Source organism: Pan troglodytes, chromosome 1, assembly GCF_028858775.2.
Source record: "Pan troglodytes isolate AG18354 chromosome 1, NHGRI_mPanTro3-v2.0_pri, whole genome shotgun sequence".
NCBI lineage: Eukaryota > Metazoa > Chordata > Mammalia > Primates > Hominidae > Pan > Pan troglodytes.
The window spans coordinates 155,107,582-155,128,176 of record NC_072398.2 but is presented as its reverse complement, the minus strand read 5'-3'; the positions used below and the strand labels follow the sequence as shown (position 1 = coordinate 155,128,176).

Sequence of the window (20,595 nt, the reverse complement as noted above, 5' to 3'; positions counted from 1 at the left end):
GGAAAAGATGAAATCAAGAAATTCAAATAATGCAAAATTAGTCAGTTGGCTTTAATTTCATCAAATTCAGTAGCAAAATATGAAGGTCTTTCAGTAATTGCCTCCATGTGCAATGATGTTGACTATGATGTTACAACAGGAGGAAAGCACTAGGCAACTCAGGTAACTTTACAGAAAATCTGTTTTACCTAACTAAGTAAATTTTATTCCTTTAAAGAAAGTAGTTTTTCACAAATCAACTATGTAAAACATTGATTTTTGCTCTATTAAATTAATTTATAAAATATCTTTTTAAATGATCACTCACAATATATACAGATATGAACAAAACTGAGATAAAAATACTTTTTCTTATTTAAGATACCTTAAAATGTCCCTAAGATGAAGTGATTTACCTTAAATGAAAGTCCATAATGATTTATTTATTTTTATTATATTTATTTATTTTTTGAGACAGGGTCTTACTCTGTTGCCCATGCTGGAGTGCAGTGGCGCAATCTTGGCTCACTGCAACTTCCACCTTTCAGGCTCCAGCAATCCTCCTGCCGCAGCCTCCTGAGCAGCTGGGACTGCAGGCATGCACCATCATGCTTAGCTAATTTTTGTATTTTTAGCTGTGACGGGGTTTCACCATGTTACCCAGGCTGGTCTTGAACTCCTGGGATCAAGTGATCCACTCACTTCAGCCTCCCAAAGTGCTGTGATTGCAGGCTGAGCCGTCATGCCCAGCTCGTAATGATTTATTATATAGAATGAGAAAAATCTATTTTATGCTTAAAGGTATGTGATAAATCAAAAGTAATGGTAATAAATAATATTAGTCTTTGTAATTTTGAATGTGTCAGTTTCAATTTCTCATATAAATAAAGTGCATATATTACTTAAGATTAAAAGTTAATTAGTGCCTCTGATGGTTAATTTTACATGTCAGTTTGACCGGGCCACAGAGTGCCCAGACATTTGGTCAAACATTGTTCTGGATATGTCTGTGAGGGTGTTTCTGGATGAGATTAGAATTGGTAAACTGAGTAAAGCAGATTGCCCTCCCTAATGTGGGTGGGTCCCACTCAATAAATGCAAGCCTGAATAGAACAAAAAGCCTTCCAATGAGTAAGAGGAAACTCCTCCTTCCTGGCTGCCTTCAATATGGAAGATCTGTTCTTTACTACCTTCAGACTCAAACTGAAACATTGGCTTTTTCTGGGTCTGGAACCTGCCAGCTTTGGACTGGAGTTGTACCATTGGCTCTCCTGGACCTATAGCTAGCCCATTTTAGACCTTGGTACTTGTTAGCCTTCATAAATCACATGAGCCAGTTTCTTATGATGAATCTCTTCACACGCACACACACACACACTCTCTCTCTCTCTTTCTCTCACTCTCACTCCTGCCCCGCCCCCTCTCTATTGGTCCTCTTTCTCTGGAGAACCCTAATACAAATCTTGGTTCTGGTATGATCTGACAATAGTGGTAAGTAAAATATCACTATCGTATACTCTTAATCAACTGCTTGTAAGCAGCAGAGATCCAGGTGATTTTATATATGATACTTCCAAACATTTTTGGCAAACTAATGAATATAATGAAATTGGCTGGTTGCTCCTAGTGTCACTAGACAAAGTTGGGAAAGCAAAGGATGAACTCAAGGATTCAAATTGCCAGCTCAGGCCCCCACCCAAGGGACTTCCAGGCACTGCCCATCACATACTTGGTGAGGGCCTGCCTGTCACTACCAGGAAGAACCAGGCATCACATGTGTCCCTAGATCACAGCAGGGGGGCTGTAAGAAGGGTAGGGTTTCTTAACCTGGGATCCATGGATCCCCGGGCTGCATGAATCTGAAAACTTGAGTTCAGAAGCCTCAACTTAGATGGGAAAAAAGCCTCTTTATGGTCACTAACTTCTACTCGAAATTGAGCCTTTTCTTCCAGGTGAATGCAGGCAAACAAGCACACCAGGGTTAGCAGGAACTGTGCTTTCCCTAGCTAGAAACCACAAGTGTTTTCCAATTCTGCGACAGTGGCTGTAGACACCAGGAAATGTGCATCACTTCCTCACTGCTTCCAAAAGCAGGACTTAATTAGCCTTGCTGCTATTTAATGCATTATTTAATGTGTTAACTTAGAAGCATGTGTGTTACTTTTTAACTAAAAAATTTTAAATAACAAAAAAACACCAAATTGCCAGCTCATTGCTGCATAAATGACTTGAAAGCACCTAAATGTGCCCTGAAGGAAATCCTTATCTCCTATAGTCACAGGGTTGAGATTGCTGAAAATCAAACCCAGAATCTCATCCTATGCCAGAATTACAACACAAGTTGAACTCCCAGCTTTATAGGGTATCTCCTGTTAAAGTGAGGGCATTAGTTGGGAAGGAATGGGAGACTACCAGTTGGAATAGGAATGTGTAGGGAGACACTGATGAACCTGGGGACATTTAGGCCCTAAATTCTGATGAGTTGTCTTTGCCAGTAGAAGAGACCACTTAACTGCATCTGAGGGGATTAACCTAGCATTACCTGAGGAAACTGTAATGGCATCCCAGCCAATGCTGAGTCTCCTCAAGTCGCACTTCCACCACATTTCTTTGCTTCTAGACCTATAGCTAGATCTCTAAAGGTGAGGTACAAAATGTGACTATAAGGAGATACATTGCACTCTGAAAGAACTACTTGAATTTTCTACTTTATACAGACAGAAATCCATGGAACATGCATGGGAATGTATTCTAAGGGTGTGGGATAAGGGTGGAAGGAACATAAAGTTGGATTAGGCTGAAGTTTTTGATATGGGCTTACTAAGCCAGGTGTGCATTTAATGTTGCAACTCAAAGAGTTAGAAAGCGATCTAACAGTTTGATTGACTGGCTGAAAAACAGACCAAAAGTTGGCCCACCATGAATGAGTTGCCTTGGTTTAATGCAGAGGAAGGGATTCAAAGCTTAGGGAGGTTGGAATGTTAGAGTGGGTTTGTCATTTAAGATCACTTACCCATCCTGGAAGAGTCCAAATGACATACCTTTTACCATGACTATGAGAAATAAATTTGTGAGAGGAGCCCTGGCAGCCTTGAAGAGCTCTGTTGTCACTCTTCTATGTAGGACAGACATTACGGCCCACTGTAAGGCCTTTACTGCAGGCACTGAATTGGAAAACCCAAATGCAATAGGAATAATTGGATCCCAGGGTGGTAGGGGCCAAGTTGTGGCACTCAGCCACCAAGGACAAGGTGGAAAAGTTACTGTAATGGGAAGCAGAGTTAAAGCAGCAATCAGAATAATCTGACCTACACAGACCAATGGCTTTGGATAGGAGGGCTACTAAATTCTGACTTGATCTGAATAAGCATAAAAGTTCTAGGTTGAGGTTTTATGCATGAGATCAGCAACAGGAGCCTGCAGTCACCAAGACTGACCTGGCTATAGCCATTACTGCATGCCCAGTCTGTCGGCAGCAGAGACCAACATTGAGTCCCCTTTATGGTACCATTCCCTGGTAGCAGATTACATTGTACCACCTCCATTATATTCATATTGGAACAGACACTTATTCTGGACATCAGTTTGCCTTCTGTATGTGTAATGCTTCTGCCAAAACTAACATCCATGGACTTAAAGAATATCTTATCTGCCATTATGGTATCCCACACAGCATTTCTTCTGATCAAGGAACTTACTTCACAGCAAATGCAGTGCTGCAAAGGGCCTGTGCTCATGGAATTCACTGTTTTGACTGTGTTTACCAACCATCTTGAAGTAGTTGGCTTGATAGACTGGTGGACTAGTCTTTTAAGGACTCAATTACAACACCAGCTAAGTGGCAATACCTTTCAGGACTAGGGAAAGATTTTCCAGAAGGCTGTATATGCTTTGAATCAGCTTCCAATATATGATGCTGTTTCTCCCATTGCCAGGATTCATGGGTCCAGGAATCAAGAAGTGGAAATGGAAGTGGCATCACTCACCATTACCCCTAGTAACTCAAGGGCAAAATATCTGCTTCCAGTTTCTGTAACCTTGCTCTGCTGACATAGAGGTCTTAATTCCAAAAGGAGTATGCTTCCACCAAGAGACATAGCGATAACTTTTTGACCTGGAAGTTGAGACTCCTGCCCAGCCACTTTGGCTGTCTTATGCCTCTGAATCAACAGGCAAAGAAGGGAGGTATTGTGTTGGCTGAAGTGATTGATCCTGATTAGCAAAGGGAAATTGGACTACTACTCCACAATGCAATAAAGAAAGAATATGTCTGGAATACAGAAGATTCCTTAGGGTATCTCCGTTCTGTCATGCTCTGTGTTAAAGGGCTGTGGAAAACTACAACCCAATCCAGGCAGGACTATGAATGGCCAAGACCTTTCAGGAATGAAGATTTGGTTCACCCCACTAGTTAAAGAGCTCTGACTAGCTAGGGCTTGCTGAAGCCACAGGAAATACAGAATAGGTAGTAAAAGGAAAAGGTAGTTGTAATTACCAACTACAACTCTCTTACCAGTTACAGAAATAAGGACTGTCTGTAATTGTCATGATTATTTCCACCTCATTTGGTATGATTTTTTTGGTGTGTATATATATACATATATTAAACAAATATTTTATTTCTTCTTATTCTCTTATAATGTAACATAAGATGTGTTGACTTCACATCATATTATTTAAGTATTGCCAATTTCACATTATAGTATTTAAGTTATGAGATATCAAGAAGAATGAACATCACTCAGTGACATTACCTCCTTTTCTGGAAAAGGGGTTAGTGCTTTCTCAGTTGTGCTGAAGACAGTTGTATCATATTAGACGGAAGTATGACCTAATTATTGTCTTCATTTGTAGATTAAGTGTGGTATAAGGAGATGCCTATGGATGCCAAGTTTACAAGGGGTGGATTTGTGTTGAATAGTTTTATGTGTCAACTTGGCAAGGTCATGGGGTGCCCAGACATTTGGTCAAACATTCTGGGTTTATCTGTAAGGGCATTTCTGGGTGAGATTAGTAGACTGAATGAAGCATATTGCCTTCCCTAGGGTGGATGGGTCCCATCCAATAAATTGAAAGCCTGAATAGAAGAAAAAGGCCGATCCTTCTAAGAATAAGAGAGAACTTACTGCCTTCAATCTGAAATACTGAAATACTAAATTGCCTTCAGACTCAAACTGAAACATTGGCTCTTTCTAAGTCTACAGCTTGCAGACATTTGGACTGGAGTTATTCCATCAACTCTCTTGGGTCTCCAGCTTGCTGACTGCAGATTTTTGATCTTGCCAGCCTCTGTAATTGCATGGGCCAATTCCATATAATAAATCTCTTTACACACATACAACACACACACACACACACACACACACACACACACACACACACACATCCTATTGGTCTCTTTCTCTGGAGAACCCCATCTAATACAGTATCTGTTTTCTTTTTTTTTAATTTTTTTTTGAGATGGAGTTTTACTCTTGTTGCCCAGGCTGGAGTGCAGTGGCATGATCTCAGCTCACTGCAACTTCCACCTCACAGGTTCAAGCATACAGTATCTGTTTCCAAAGTATTCTACAATAGTTTAAAATAGTGTTTTTAGTATTACTTTACAATATTATTTTCTAGTATAAATAATTTAATAAAAATGTAATATTGCTACTTATTTTAAATTTAATTATTATTTTCTAACACAGTATCCTTAGTGCCTAGCACAATTCTTGCAATAGATAGGGTCTGAATAATTATTTGCTAAATTGAATTAACCTGAAATAGAGTTTACAAAGTTCCTCTAATAGATTGGTTTGGCATATAACTTTTAAGGACATTATTGTTATTGAATATAGTCTCTACCTTTTAAATAGCTTACTGTGTTCTAAATATTTCCTGTAGCTTTATAAATTTGGTTTTGTTTTATACTCCTTTTGATTTGTTGAGTAGGTATTTAAGAATTTTCATTTTTCTGTCATATACAAAATTATTCCTTCCCTTGCTTTTCACTTTCCATAGTTGATAGCCATTTTGCCAATCAATTATTTTTACTATCTTAATATTTAAATTTCCACTGAACACCTACCTAATTTGTCACTCATAGTGTCTTAAAACATAACTGGTTATTCAGATCTCTATCTGCCTTACTAAATTCTGGGCTGGAAATCTTGTGCTGGCTGTAAGTCACTTGAACCACTTTCATCAAAATCACCTAAAGTACTTACAGAAAATGCCATTTCCTGGGGCCCCACATTAGAACTATTGGTTGACAATTTTTCAGGGGATATGTACCAAGAATTTGCATGTTTAACAGGCTCTCTAAGGGATTAGTAATGTTTGAGAGCCATTATCTTAATCAGTGTTCTCAATCTTTCTTTTTCCTCTACCAGTACCTAACCCAAACACAATGAAGTCTAAAAACTAAAAACTTTTCGAATTTGACATACCTAAGACAATCTCTTGATTCCACTGCCAAAACCTAGTTACAACTAGGGAGGCTACTTTTATAGTTAAGTTTTTTAAAAATTGAGGAAAATATTATTTTTTTTGCATGTGAGTTACCTTCCTAATAAATGATTACCTCAATTCATAGCTTTGTTTCTGGTAAACTTCATCTTTTCAATATCTTCAGATATATTTTTTAGGATTTTATTTTCAGTTTTGTTCTCTTTCCCATAATGTGGCATACACGTCTGTGCACAAACATAATAAACATATCTTCTTCATTTAATATAAAATCTCAAAACATTTTAAAATGGATTGATAATGTTAGCCTCCAAATTATTAGTTTTATTCCTACATCTCTGCCAAGCTACTTAGAAAATTAAACTAAAATTTTATGTTCACATAGTTAAAATAGAATTTTCTAGTTAATTTTTAAAGTACTAATATTCATTGTCTGTTATATATTCCAGGCATTTACACTGTTTGCTACACATTTCCTGGAACTATGCCATATTGATGCCCTGTATCCTAATGTAGAAAACATGCATTTTGAAGTTCAACATGTAAAGAATACCTCAAGAAATAAAGAAGCAATTTTGTATACCTACAAACTTTCTAAGGGACTCACAGAAGAGAAAAATTATGGTACTGCATATAGAAATTATACCTATACATTCAAATACTATATATTCTCCTAAGACAAACTTTCATCTCTTCTTTACTTGGCTGTTAATCTAAGGAAATTTTCTCATTCTTTTGAGTGCTTATATTCTCTTAGATTGTATTTTCTATGTCAAGCTCATTGTATCTATATCTAGATATAGATATATAAATCTTTTTAAATTTTTATAAGCCAGTAACTATGTAAAAATACAGTGACAACTGAAAACCCTAGAAGTATTAGTTTCCTTAGAAAATGTAATTTATCTTATATTTGCAAGTTATATAATGAATTGAAAATTATATATTTTCTACACAATCTTTCAGTAGCAGGGTCCTTCCTCTGTTTTTCTTCAGGTTCTGGGTACTTGAAAATTAAATCTAAAATCTTAAATCTTAAAAGAGAATGTATTACCAAACCATATGATTTTTTTTTTTTTTTGAGACAAAGTCTCACTCTGTCGCCCAGGCTGCAATGCAGTGGCACTATCTCTGCTCACTGCAACCTCCACCTCCCGAGCTCAAGTGATTCTTCTGCCTCAGCCTCCCGAGTAGCTGGGACTACAGGCGTGCACCACCATGCCCAGCTAGATATTCTTCAACTTGATTAGATACTTTCTATTTAAATCATTAAGTCTCACAGATTCAGAGAATTTTCAATTGGTCTGTACATATAAGTTTCAAAAATTATTTTAGCTATGGATATGACCCTTGAGGGAAAAAAACCATCTTTGTTTTGCTATTCGAAATGGGAAATCAACTGGATTACTTATTTATATCAGATGTTTAAAATTTATGAGCCTCAATTTCATGATCTATGACATGGGAATAATTTTTTATATATGTAGAGTTGCAAAGATTCAATGAATTATCAAATGTGAGCTGTGTGGCACACTGCTTAGCAATTACTAACGTCTCAATAAATTTTGATGTTGCTTCTATTTCTAAAGCAATAAATACAGTAAGCTATTGGTGTACAGTAGAAAGCCATATGGCATTTATACAATAAAATTAAGCTCTAAAAACATGAGAATTATAATTGATACTTTGAATTTGCATATAGATTACTCACCAACTGTTATATCTTCCGAGAAATTCCTGTCTCATTGATTTAGGTGGGTGAATGTTTAGCTGTAGTGTTATCCCTGTGACTAGCTATTATCTTCCCCTGCAAAACTCATATGCCTTTTGACCTTCTGTTAACCAACTATATTTGCAAATGGAATTTCAATATTATTATTTTCTAACTATCTCTTTTGTTCCTGATATCTCAGAGCTATATTGAGAGGTAACTGATATTCTAATTTGCCCTATGTGTCTTGGATAAGTAATTAAATCTAATAATTGGCGAGTTGTCATCCAGAATTTTAGAAAGCTTAATTCTGAGAATTATTGAGTAGTTCAGAAGTGCCTCTAGAAGGGAAGTTTAAATCTGTGACTAAAAGATTAATACTAGTTAAAACAAGCATAAAAATGCCAGCAGTAACAATATTGAAGCCAAATTTAAAACAAATACTTCTAGGATTAAAAGCTGCAGAGGTGTCATCACTTCCACCATCAATTGTCTTGGATGCCAAGGAAATAACAACTCAAATTACGAGACAAATTTTGGTAAGAAATTTTGTTCTTATTTGTTCTTCAAATTAAAAAAAATACTTTTAGTGTAGATTTTTATTATGACCTTTGATCTAAATATATAATAATTAATATAATAATTAAAATATTTAAAATTAAAACCTAATTTCTAAACAAAGAAAATTAATTTTACTTCTTAAAACTCTTTTGGTTTGGTCTATTATAATCCTCGCAGCAAATCAGCTAACAAGCTAGGAGATAAAAATTAAACAGTTTAGTTTCTAAAATAATTATTGCTATACTAACTTTATGATGAGGAAATAAATCTATTTTAAGTGGACATTAAAAATGAAAATCACTATGCACAATATTTGTATAATTATATATTTTTTATAGTTTTCAAATCTTTTCTACTCATCATATGTAAGCCTCATAACTCTTCATGAAGTAATTAGGTCTTTATAGTAAAAGATTAAAAAAGGATTACTTCTACTCTTAATTTTACAGGTTCACAGAGGTTAAGTGATTTGTTAGGAAGCAGTAGGTTCAACACTAAACTCACATCTGTTGACTCAAAATTTGGAAAATTTTGGTTGCTTTATATAAATGTTTTTGGTTTTGGGGTTTTGTTTGTTTGTTTGTTTGAGATGGAGTTTTGCTCTTGTCATCCAGGCTGGAGTGCAATGGCATGATCTCGGCTCACTGCAACCTCCGCCTCCTGGGTTTAAGCGATTCTCCTGTCTCAGTCTCCTGAGTAGCTGGGATTACAAGCGCCCACCACCACACCCGGCTAATTTTTTTTGTATTTTTCGTAGAGGTGGGGATTTCGCCATGTTGGCCAGGTTGGTCTCGAACTCCTGACCTCAGGTGATCCACCAACCTCGGGCTCCCAAAGTGCTGGGATTACAGGTGTGAGCAACCGCTCCCAGCTGCTTTACAGTGTTTTAAAAATGCAATGTGTTCAATAAACTGACCTAGGTGCAGTGTGATATTTTCTTCAATAACAATTTTCTGTGTCCATCACTCTTTCTTAACCTGTCTTCCATTTTTAATTCCTCTCTCCTTTAAGTTCCTCTACTGTCTCTGTGACTTCACTTGCCTAATTATCTATTTGAATCTCTTAGTCAGAAATTTTAACTGTTCTGTACTCTGAAGAAGCTCTTATTACCTAACTCTTTAGAGTTCATCTTACCACATTTCAATTATGGACCACCTCTCTACTAGCCTTCTAGTAGGCTTTGATTCTCCTAATGAAGTTTGAAAAATATTCGAAACAAGCTATTTTTATCCACTGCAAATTCATATATTCTGATTTTAGTTGAATATTTTACTGGATAATTGTGATTTTTTTCTTTTTTTAATTGATAATAGTTGTACATATTTTGGGGGTACATGTGATATTTTGATACTTGCATGCAATGTGTAATGATCAAATCAGGGTAGTTGGGATAGCCATCACCCCAAACATTTATCTTTACTTCATGTTGAAAACATTGCAATTCTTATCTTCTAGCTATTTTGAACTATACGACACATATTAACTATAGTCACCCTACTGAACTATCGTACACTAGACTATTTCTTCAATCTAACTGTATTTTTGTACGCATTAACCAACCTGTATTCATCTCCTTCCTCCTCCAAACCCTTCCTAACCTCTAGTAACCATCAATGAGCTCTTCACCTCCATGAGATCAACTCTTTTAGCTCAGGCATATGAGTGAGAACATGTGGTATTTGTCTTTCTGTGCCTGGTTTATTTCATTTAGCATAGTGATTCTTTATCCATGTTGCTACAAATGCAAGGATTTCATTTCTTTCTTTTTTGGCTGAATAATATTCCATTGTGTATATTTACCACATTTTCTTTATCCATTCATCTGTTAATGGACACTTAGGTTGATCCATATCTTGGCTATTGTGAATAGTGCTGCAATAAACGTGGGAATATAGACATCTCTTTGATATACTTATTTTCTTTCTTTTGGATAGATGCCCAGCAGTAGGACTGCTGGATCATATGATAGTGCTATTTTTAGTCTTTTGAGAACCCTCCATACTATTTTTCATAGTGGCAATACTAATTTACATTCCCATCAACAGTGTATGCGCATTCCCCTTTCTCTATCCTCACCAGCATTTGTTAATTGTCTGTCCTTTGGATAAAAGCTATTTTAATTGGTGAGATGATATCTCATTGTGGTTTTGATATATATTTCCTTAATTACTGGTGATGTTGAACATTTTTTCATATACCTGTTGGCTATATGTTTGTTTGTTTTGTTTTTTAATCTTTTATTTCACTTATGTTGTTCCCTCTGCTAAGAATTTAATTCCTCTTCCTCCATCTACCTCATCCATATAATTTTTATTTAACATTTTTACCTAGCTCAGATGTGAACTTCCCCAAGAAACTTCCCTGAATTTTTTTCCAGTGGAGCAATGTACTCATTTCTTGTTCTTAAGGGCCCCTTTTCACAACAACTATGATGTAGTTGCAATAATATACCCACATTGCCTATTTTTTGTTTATTTTTATTTTACTTTATTTTAGATTGAGGGGGTACATGTGCTTGCTTGTTACATAGGTATATTGCATACTGCTGTGAGTTGGGCTCCTAGTGTACCCAATAGCCAGATAGTGAACATTGTAACCAATAGGTAATTTTTAACCCTTGCCACCTCCTACCTGTCCCCCTTTTGTCCCCAGTGACAGTTATTTCCATCTTTATGTCCATGTGTACCCATTGTTTAGCTCTCACTTATAAGTGAGAACATGCAGTATTTGGTTTTCTGTTTCTGAGTTAGTTCATTTAGGATAATGGCCTCCAACTCCATCTATGTTGTGTAAAGGACATGATTTCATTCTTGTTTATGGCTATATAGTATTCCATGGTTTTCTTTATGCAGTCAACTATTGGTGGGTGTTTAGGTTGGTTCTATGACTTTGCTATTGTGAATAGTGCTGTGATGAACTAGGTACAGGTGTTATATATGTGTGTGTATGTGTATATATATATATATATATATATATATATATATATATATATATAGTTCTTTTAGTTCTTTGAGAAATCTCCATAAGGTTGAACTAATTTACATTCCCACCACCTGTTGGCTATTTGTATGTCTTCTTTTGAGAAACATCTATTCAGATGTTTTGCCAATGTTTTAATTGGGTCTATTTGGTGGGATTTTTTTGCTATTGAGTTGAGTTACTTAGAAGTTTTGGTTATTATTTCTTTGTTATTATTTTGCTTAATTTGGTTGTCAGAAGGAGAGCTTGAAAATATTTCCTCCCCTTCTGTAGGCTGTCTCTTCACTTTGTTAATTTTTTTTGCTATGCAGAAGCTTTTTAACATAATGTAATTATATAAGTCTATTTTTGCTTTTATTGCCTGCACATTTGAGGTTTTACCCAAAAAGTCTTTGCCCACATTAATATCCTAAAGCATTTCCCAATGTTTTCTTCAAGTAATTTCATAGTTTCAGGTCTTACATTTAAGTCTTTAATTCATTTTGATTAGATTTTTATATATGGTAAGAAATATGAGTCTGGCTTCATTCTTCTGTATATAGTTATCTATTTTTCCCCAGCACTATTTATTGAAGAGACTGTCTTCTTGGTATCTTGTTGAAAATGAGTTGGCTGTAAATGCTTGGACTTATTTCTGGGTTCTCTATTCTGTTCAATTTTTTGATGTGTCTGTGTTTATGCCAGGACTCTCTTGTTTTGGTTACTATGGCTTTGTAGTATATTTTAAAGTCAGATAGCATGATGTTTCCAGGTCTGTTCTTTTTGTTCAGGGTTGCTTTGACTATTTGAAGTATTTTGTGGTTCCATATAAATATTAGGATTTTTTTCCACTTCTGTGAAGAATGTCTGTGTTATTTTGATAGGGATTGTATTGAATCTATAGATTACTTTGAATAGTATTGACATTTTAGCAGTATTTATTCTTCCAATCCATGAACACATTTATAGAAATATTTATTCTTCCAGTCCATAAATGGGATTTCTTCTTGTATTTTTTTCAGTTTGTTCACTGTTGACTTATACAAATGTCACTGATTTTTATATTTTTGGTGGAGTCTTTAGGGTTTTCTAAGTATAATATGTCATCTGCAAAAAGGATATTTTGACTTCTTCCTTTCCAGTTTGGATGCCCTTTGTTTCTTTCTCTTGCTTAATTGCTCTGGCTAGGACATCCAGTACTATGTTGAATAAAAGTGGTGAAAGTGGGTGTCCTTGTTTTGTTCCAGAAGTTAGAGGAAAGACTTTCCATTTTTACTCCCATAGTATTATTTAGTTGTGGGTTTGTAATGTATGTCCCTTATTGTTTTGAGGTGTGTTCCTTCTACACCCAGTTTGTTGAGAGGTTTTGTCATAAAGGAATGTTGAATTTTGTCAAATACTTTTTCGGCATCTATTGAAAAGATCACATGGTTTTTGTCCTTGATTCTGTTAATATGACATATCATATTTATTGATTTGCATATGTTATATCATTCTGGCATCCCTGGGATGAATTCCATGTAATCATGGTGAATGATCTTTTCAGTGTGTTGTTGTATTTGGTTTGCTAGTATTTGGTTGAGTTCTTAATTTATGTTTAACAGGAATATTGGCCTGTAGTTTTCTTTATTTGTTGTTTCATAGTCTGGTTTTGATATCAGGGTAATACTAGCCTCATAGAATGAGTTTGGAAGTGTTCCCTCCTCTGTAATTAATTGAAATAATTTGATTAGACTTGCTATTCATTCTTCTTTAAAAATATCTGGTATAATGCAGCAGTGAAGTCCTCTGCTACTGGCTTTTCTTCTTTTTCTTTCTTTTTTTTTTTTTTGACAGGATCTTGTTCTGTTGCCTGGACTGGAGTGTGGTGGCGCAATCCCAGCCCACTGCTTACTTGACCTCCTAGCTCAAGCAATCCTCTTACCTCAGCCTCCCAAATAGCTGAGACCACAGGTACACACCACCACATCTGGCTAATTTTTATTTATTTACTTTTTTGCAGAGATGGGGGTCTCCCTATACTGTGGGGTTTTCTTTGATGGGAGATTTTTTATTATTACTTCAATCTCATTATTCATTATAGGTCTATTCTTGTTTTCTATTTCTTCATGCTTCAATCTTGGTAAGTTGTATGTCTCCAGAAATTTCTTTCTTTCTTTTAAGTTTTCCAATTTGTTGGCATATAGTTGTTTACAATAGTCTCTAATGATCCTTTGTATTTCTGTGGTATCAATTGTTATGTCTCCTTTTTCATTTCTGATTTTATTTGGTTCTTCTCTCTTTTTAGTTGGTCTAGCTAAAGATTTGTTTGTCTTTTGTATTTATTTTGGTTTCAACTTCATTTATTTCTGCTTTGATCTCTATTATTTCTTTTCTTCTACCAATTTTAGGTTTGGCTTGTTGTTTTTGCTTTCCTAGCTTTGAGAAGTACCACGTTAGGTTGTTGTTGTTTTTTTTTTTTAAATGTTTCTACTTTTTTGTTGTAGGTGTTTATTGCTGTAAATGTTTCTCTTAGCAATATGTTGCTGTATGTCATAGATTTTAGTATGTCGTGTATTTTTTTCAAGAATTTTTAAATTTTTCTTTTTAATATCATTATTGACCCATTGATTGTTCAGGGGCATGTTGTTTATTTTCCATGTATTTATATATATAGTTTCCAAAAGTTCATTCTGTTATTGATTTCTAGTTTTATTCCATTGTGGAATAAAATATATTTCATAGGATTTTGACATTTTTGAATTTATTGACACTTGTTTTGTGGCCTAATGTATTGTTTATCCTGGAGAATGTTTCATGTGATGATGAGAAGAATTTGTATTCTGCAGCAGTTGGATGAAATGTTCTGCAAATGTCAGTGAGGTCCAGGCAGTTTAGAGTGTAGTTTAACTTCAGTGTTTAATTGTTGATTTTCTGTTTGGATGATCTGGCCATTACTGAGAATGGAATGTTGAAGACCCCTACTAGTATTGTATTGCAGTCTATATTTCTCTTTATATCTATGAATTTTTGCTTTACATATTTGGATGGTCCACTGTTGGGTGAATATATATTTATAATTGTTATGTCCTCTTGCTGAATTGACCCCTTTATTATTATAGAATAACATTCTTTGTCTCTTTTTACAGTCTTTGACTTGAAGTCTATCTTATCTGATATAAACATAGCTACTCCTGCTCTTTTTTGGTTTTTATTTATCTGGAATATCTTCTTCCATCCCTTTACTTTTAGTCTAGTATGACTTTGTAGGTGAAGTGAGTTTCTAGTTAGCATCATACAGTTAGATCTTATTTTATTATTTTTATTTTTTTTGAGGCAGACTTTTGCTCTGTCACCCAGGCTGGAGTACAGTGGCTTGATCTCAGTTCACTGCAACCTCCACCTCCCAGGTTCAAGCGATTCTTCTGCCTCAGCCTTCCAAGTAGCTGGGATTACAGGCACCCGCCTGTACACCCAGCTAATTTTTGTATTTCTAATAGAGACAGGGTTTCATCATGTTGTCCATGCTGGTCTTGAACTCCTGTTTTTTTAAGTCTTGTTTTTTTAATCCATTTAGACACTCTTATGTCTTTTAATTGGAGAATTTAGGACATTTACATTCCATACTGTTACTGATAAAGACTTACTGCTACCATTTTGTTACTTGTTATCTGGTTGTTTTGTAAGTGCTCTCTTTCTTCCTTTTTGATTAAGTAATTTTTTCTGGTAGTATGTTTTAATTCATTGCTTTATATTTTTAATATATATAATATATATACAATATAATATATAATATATATACAATATTATATATATTATATATTATATATACAATATTATATATATTATATAATGTATATACAATATTATATATAATATATAATATATATACAATATTATATATTATATATACAATATTATATATATTATATATAATATATTATATAAATTTAAATATATATATTTTAATTTATGATTATCATGAGGCTTATAAAATATTTTATAGCTATAACACTTTATTTTAAACAGATAACTACTTAGTTTTGACCATAGAGAGAAGAAAGTAACAAACAATGAAAAAACTGAAACACTCCGTACTTTAACTTCATTCCCCTGACATTTTGATTTTTTCTTGTCTCAATTTACACCTTCTTATATTGTCTATTTCTTTAAAGGTGTCTGTAGTTACTATTTTCATAAACGTGTCTTTTTTTTTTTCTTTTTTTTTTGAGATTGAGTCTCACTCTCTTGCCCAGGCTGCAGTGCAGTGGTGCAATCTCGGCTCACTGCAAGCTCCGCCTCCCGGGTTCGCACCATTCTCCTGCCTCAGCCTCCTGAGTAGCTGGGACTACAGGCGCCCACCACCACGCCCAGCTAATAAATGTGTCTTATAGTCTTTATGTTAGAGATATGAGTAGATTACACATCACATTTATAGTATTAGAGTATTCTGAATTTATATACTTACATTTAAACTTCAAGTTTGTTTCTTTCTTTGTCTTTTGCATGTTAGCATTCTTTCTTTCAGATTTAAGAGCTCCCTTTAACATTTCTTATAATATGGGTCTAGTAATGATGCATTTCCTCAGCTTTTGTTTGTCTGGAAAAGACTTTTTCTCTCCTTCATGTTTGAAGGAAAGTTTTGCTAGGTATAGTATTCTCAGTTTGCAGTTTTTTTCCCTTCAGCACTTTGAATCTGTTATTCCACTCCCTCCTGATCTATATGGTTTTTGTTGAGAAGTCTGTTGCCAGATGAATTGGAGCTGCTTTATATGTTATTTGCTTCTTTTCTCTTGCTGCTTTTAGGATTCTCTTTGTCCTTGACCTTTGAGAGTTTGATTATTATATCATTTGGCTTGTCTTATTTGGGATGAATATATTTGGTGTTCTGTGACCTCTTGTACCTAGATATTAACATATTTCTCTAGGTTTAGTAGGTTTTCCATTTTATTCCTTTAAATAGGCATTCTACTCTTTGCTCTTTCTCAATTCTCTCTTGAACACCAGTGAATCTTAGATTTGCTCTTCCATGGTGTATCTCTCTCTCTCTCTCTCTCTCTCTCTCTCTCTCTCTCTATATATATATATATATATATATCTTTCAGGCTCTCTTTATTCCTTTCATTCTGTTTTTTTCCCCTCTGACTATATCTTGGCTTACTGCAACCTCCGCTTCTTGGATTCAAGTATTTCTTGTGCCTCAGCTACCCAAGTAGCTGGAATTACAGGCATGTGCCACCGTGCCTGTCTAACTTTTTTAGTGAGACGGGGTTTCACCATGTTGGCCAGGCTGGTCTCTAACTCCTAGGCTGAAGTGATCTGCCTGCCTCAGTCTCCCAAAGTGCTGGTATTATAGGCATGAGCCACCGTGCCTGGCTAATCTCACTGATTCTTTCTTCTGCTTGATCTATTTCTTTTTTGGAGAGCCTCTGTAGTTTTTTTTAAGTTCAACAAATGTATTTCTCAGTTCCAGGGTTTCAAATCTGTTTGCCATTTGATTTTTTAAAACTTTCATCTGTTTTTTTTTTTTTTTTTTTGAGACAGAGTCTGGCTCTGTCACCCAGGCTGGAGTGCAGTGGTATGATCTCAGCTCACTGCAACCTCTGCCTCCTGGGTTCAAGCAATTCTGCTGCCTCAGCCTCCTGTGTAGCTGGGATTACAGGTGTGCACCATCATGCCTGGCTAATTTTTGTATTTTTAGTAGAAATGGAGTTTCACTGTGTTGGCCATGCTGGTCTCAAACTCCTGACCTCAAATGATCTGCCCACCTTGGCCTTCCAAAGTATTGGGATTACAGGCGTGAGCCAATGTGCCCGGCCAAACTTTAATCTCTTTATTAAATTTCTCTGATAAATTTATCAGTTGCTTTTTCTGTGCTGTTTTGGAGTTCATGAATTTTCTTAAAACTGCTATTTTGAATTCTTGATCTTAGAGCTCACGTATCACCATCTCACCACGATGTTGATCACCAGCTCCTTGCCTTTGTTCATTTGGGGAGGTCATAGTTTCCTGTTCGCTCTTGTTCCTTGTGGATATATATCTTATGTTTTTGCAATGAAGGATCAGTTTATCTTCAGTGTCTCGCTTGTTGGACTTTCTAGGTTGTATGTTTGCTTAGAAGTTCTTTGCAATTGTCTGTGATTCCCCTTAATCCTAGATTGCTGCCTCATTTTCAGCACTAGATGGCACCTTAAGCCCAGAATTTCCTCAGCTCTGGCAAATGTTTGCAGTACTGCACATCTCAGATGGTAGGGTTCTTAGAGGGGATACCTCAGCTGTGTGGAAAGGCTGGCTAGGAGTTTATACCCAGATGACCTGTGGCATCTGCTTCCTCTAGCATGGTGCTGCTGTACAACCACACTGATTTGGTGTCTCCTTCGACTGAAATGAAGAGTAGTTTTACAGGCTGGAGTTTCTAATTCCACTCCCCTCTTTGTCTCTAGCTGCCCTCAGGCGGTTTTCTCCCTCCAGGCACTAGTGGTGCTTCCTGTGGGTTTAGGCAGGAATGATTTTTCTGCAAGGGAACCCAGGATGGTGGGGAAGCTGGCTATCCACCTCAATCTCACTTTTTCCAGAGTAGAACAAATGAGATTGGGAGGAATTTTCTGTGCATGATGCCTGGCAGATTGGGACACGGACATTGCAGATAGAGAACTTTCTTTCTTTTTATAGTCTGCTCAGAGTTTTTCACTTCTCTGTCTCCCAACTATCATTTCAGCCTCAGATTTGGCTTCTAAAATGTTGCTGGTGTTAATCTGTGCTCCGGATATTTGCTTTTGGTTCTCTGTGGGGAGAGCAAAGGCAGACTGCTTCTACTCTGCCATTTTGTTGATATCCAGAATTGTATTTTTTTTTTTTAAGTATATACTTTAAGTTCTGGGATACACGTGCAGAACGTGCAGGTTTATTACATAGGTTTACATGTGCCATGGTGGTTTGCTGCACCCATCAACCCGTCATCTAGGTTTTAAGTCCCGCATGCATTAGATATTTGTCCTAATGCTATCCCTCCCTTTGCCTCCCACCCCCTCCCCCCGCTGACAGGCCATGGTATGTGATGAGAATTGTATTTTTTTCTTTTTATTTATTATTTAGCTTCTTTTACAATAACTCTTTTGAAACAGTTTCACTCTTCCTGTACTCTCAATCACTTCACTTTCTACAGATAATCTGCCTCCTACTTTTTAACAAATTTGAGGTCATCTTGATGAGTTCTTGAACCTCCCCTCCTTCAAAATTTTGTTTTGAATATTTCTGTTTTTCTTCCATCTCTCTTCCATCTTATCTCAGAGGAAGAGACTGACTTTCAGACAGAAGGTTAACTATTCTACCATTTAAAAAAACTCCACTAAGTTATTATTACTTCTCAGTTCCCTTTATTCTCTTTTGCATCTTTAATATTTTCGTCACAGGCTTTTCCTTTTTCTAAGAGTATGCTTAGATTTCTCCCCTAAAATTCTGCCTGTTTACTCTACTTTTCAAACTATTATTTCATTTTCTTTTTACTGCAAACTTATCAAAAGTAACCTATGCTTGCTTCTTTCATTTCTCATGTTTAAACTGAGTCTTATTGTCATCACTCTCCCCAAAGTTTTCTCTTAAATACCAACTAATTATAAAATCCTTTGTCCTTCTTTTCACTTCTGATCTTCCATGATCTCTCTATGGCACTTGACACTACCCTTGTTTTCTCTTTTCTTAATTCTGCCCTCTCTTGGCTATGTGGAATTATTCTCTCCTGGATATTTTCATTCTCCTACCTGTTTGATTATTTCTTCTGTCCCTTCTTCACTAGTACTTTTTCTTTTCTTTTTTTTTCTTTTTTTTGAAACAAGGTCTCACTATGTTGCCCAGCCTGGTTTTTAACAAATTCCTGGGCTCAAGCATTCCACCCGCCTCTTCCTCCCAAAGTGCTGGGATTACAGGCATGAACCACCGCACCCAGCCATCATCATTACTTTTTCTTATTCCACTTACTAAATATAAAAGTTTCTAAGATTTTTGCCCTTGTTTCTTTTCTTTCTAAAATCTGCACTTGGTGATCTCATCTTTTCTCACAGCGTCCATCATCATTTCTGTTCAACTCTGAATCTATATATTTTTCTCCATATTTCTCCTACATATCTTAATCTATGTTTAAAAGCCAAAGTTAAATTTATCATCTTCTAAAAAAAATCTCTTATCTCTTCACCTTTAAGTCTCCCAGTGACTCACCAAAGTCATATATGGATCATTCCTGTTAATCACCTGTCATTAGGACTATGCAGTAAGTTCTCTCTCTCTGTCAATCTATTTATATACACTTCTACCAGATTGTCTCCTAATGCATAGTTTTTATTATGTAGTTTGCCTACTCAGAAACTTTTAATGATTTATTACAAAGTAAAGTTGAACTCCTTTGTCTAGTGTAAAAAGTCCTCTGTAATTCTCAAAATATATTTTAGAATTACCTGCATTAGAATTGCCTGAGATACAGGGTACCATACTAGATTGTCAAGGATCTCCTGTGGCTCAGGGATTTGCTTTCTTAACCAGTCTTTACGTGATTGTAAAGCTTATTGGCTTCTGCTTCATGATTTTCCTTTGTTTTCTACACCACCCTTACATAATATCACTCGGTTTCACGTAATCTACATTTCTGCAATTTCAATCTTGTAAATTAAATTACTTGTCATTACTACATTGAATTACTTGCCATTTCATCATATTGACCTGATTGTGTACCATGCTTTCAAATGTACCTGCTCTAACTGTTTCCTCTGTGGAATACCCCCTCTTCTAGGCTCTTTTATCTATCAGGATTAATTTCAATACTCCATCCTATTCAAGCTTTTCTTGGCCTGAGCTGGAAGTGATTTTCCCTTCCTCTGAGTATTTTATGGCTGTTTTATGGGACTTTTCTTAATTATTATAATCAGTTGCTTACAACAAGCCTTTTGTTTTTTTAACCATTAAGA

At 35.6% G+C, this 20,595-nt stretch overlaps 1 protein-coding gene across 5 annotated transcripts in view; it reads left to right on the top strand.

Moving 5' to 3' along the window:
* Window positions 1-20,595, top strand: part of MSH4 (mutS homolog 4) — a 118,395-nt gene that overhangs the window by 94,899 nt on the left and 2,901 nt on the right. For 4 of the 5 annotated variants that reach the window (XM_524742.8, XM_063800242.1, XM_054684430.2 and 1 more), the window contains 2 exons: window positions 6,879-7,053; window positions 8,591-8,679. In XM_524742.8, coding sequence (XP_524742.2) covers window positions 6,879-7,053; window positions 8,591-8,679 — 264 coding nt within the window. The remainder of the gene's footprint in view (window positions 1-6,878; window positions 7,054-8,590; window positions 8,680-20,595) is intronic. The other variant, XM_054684436.2, reaches the window with a different exon arrangement.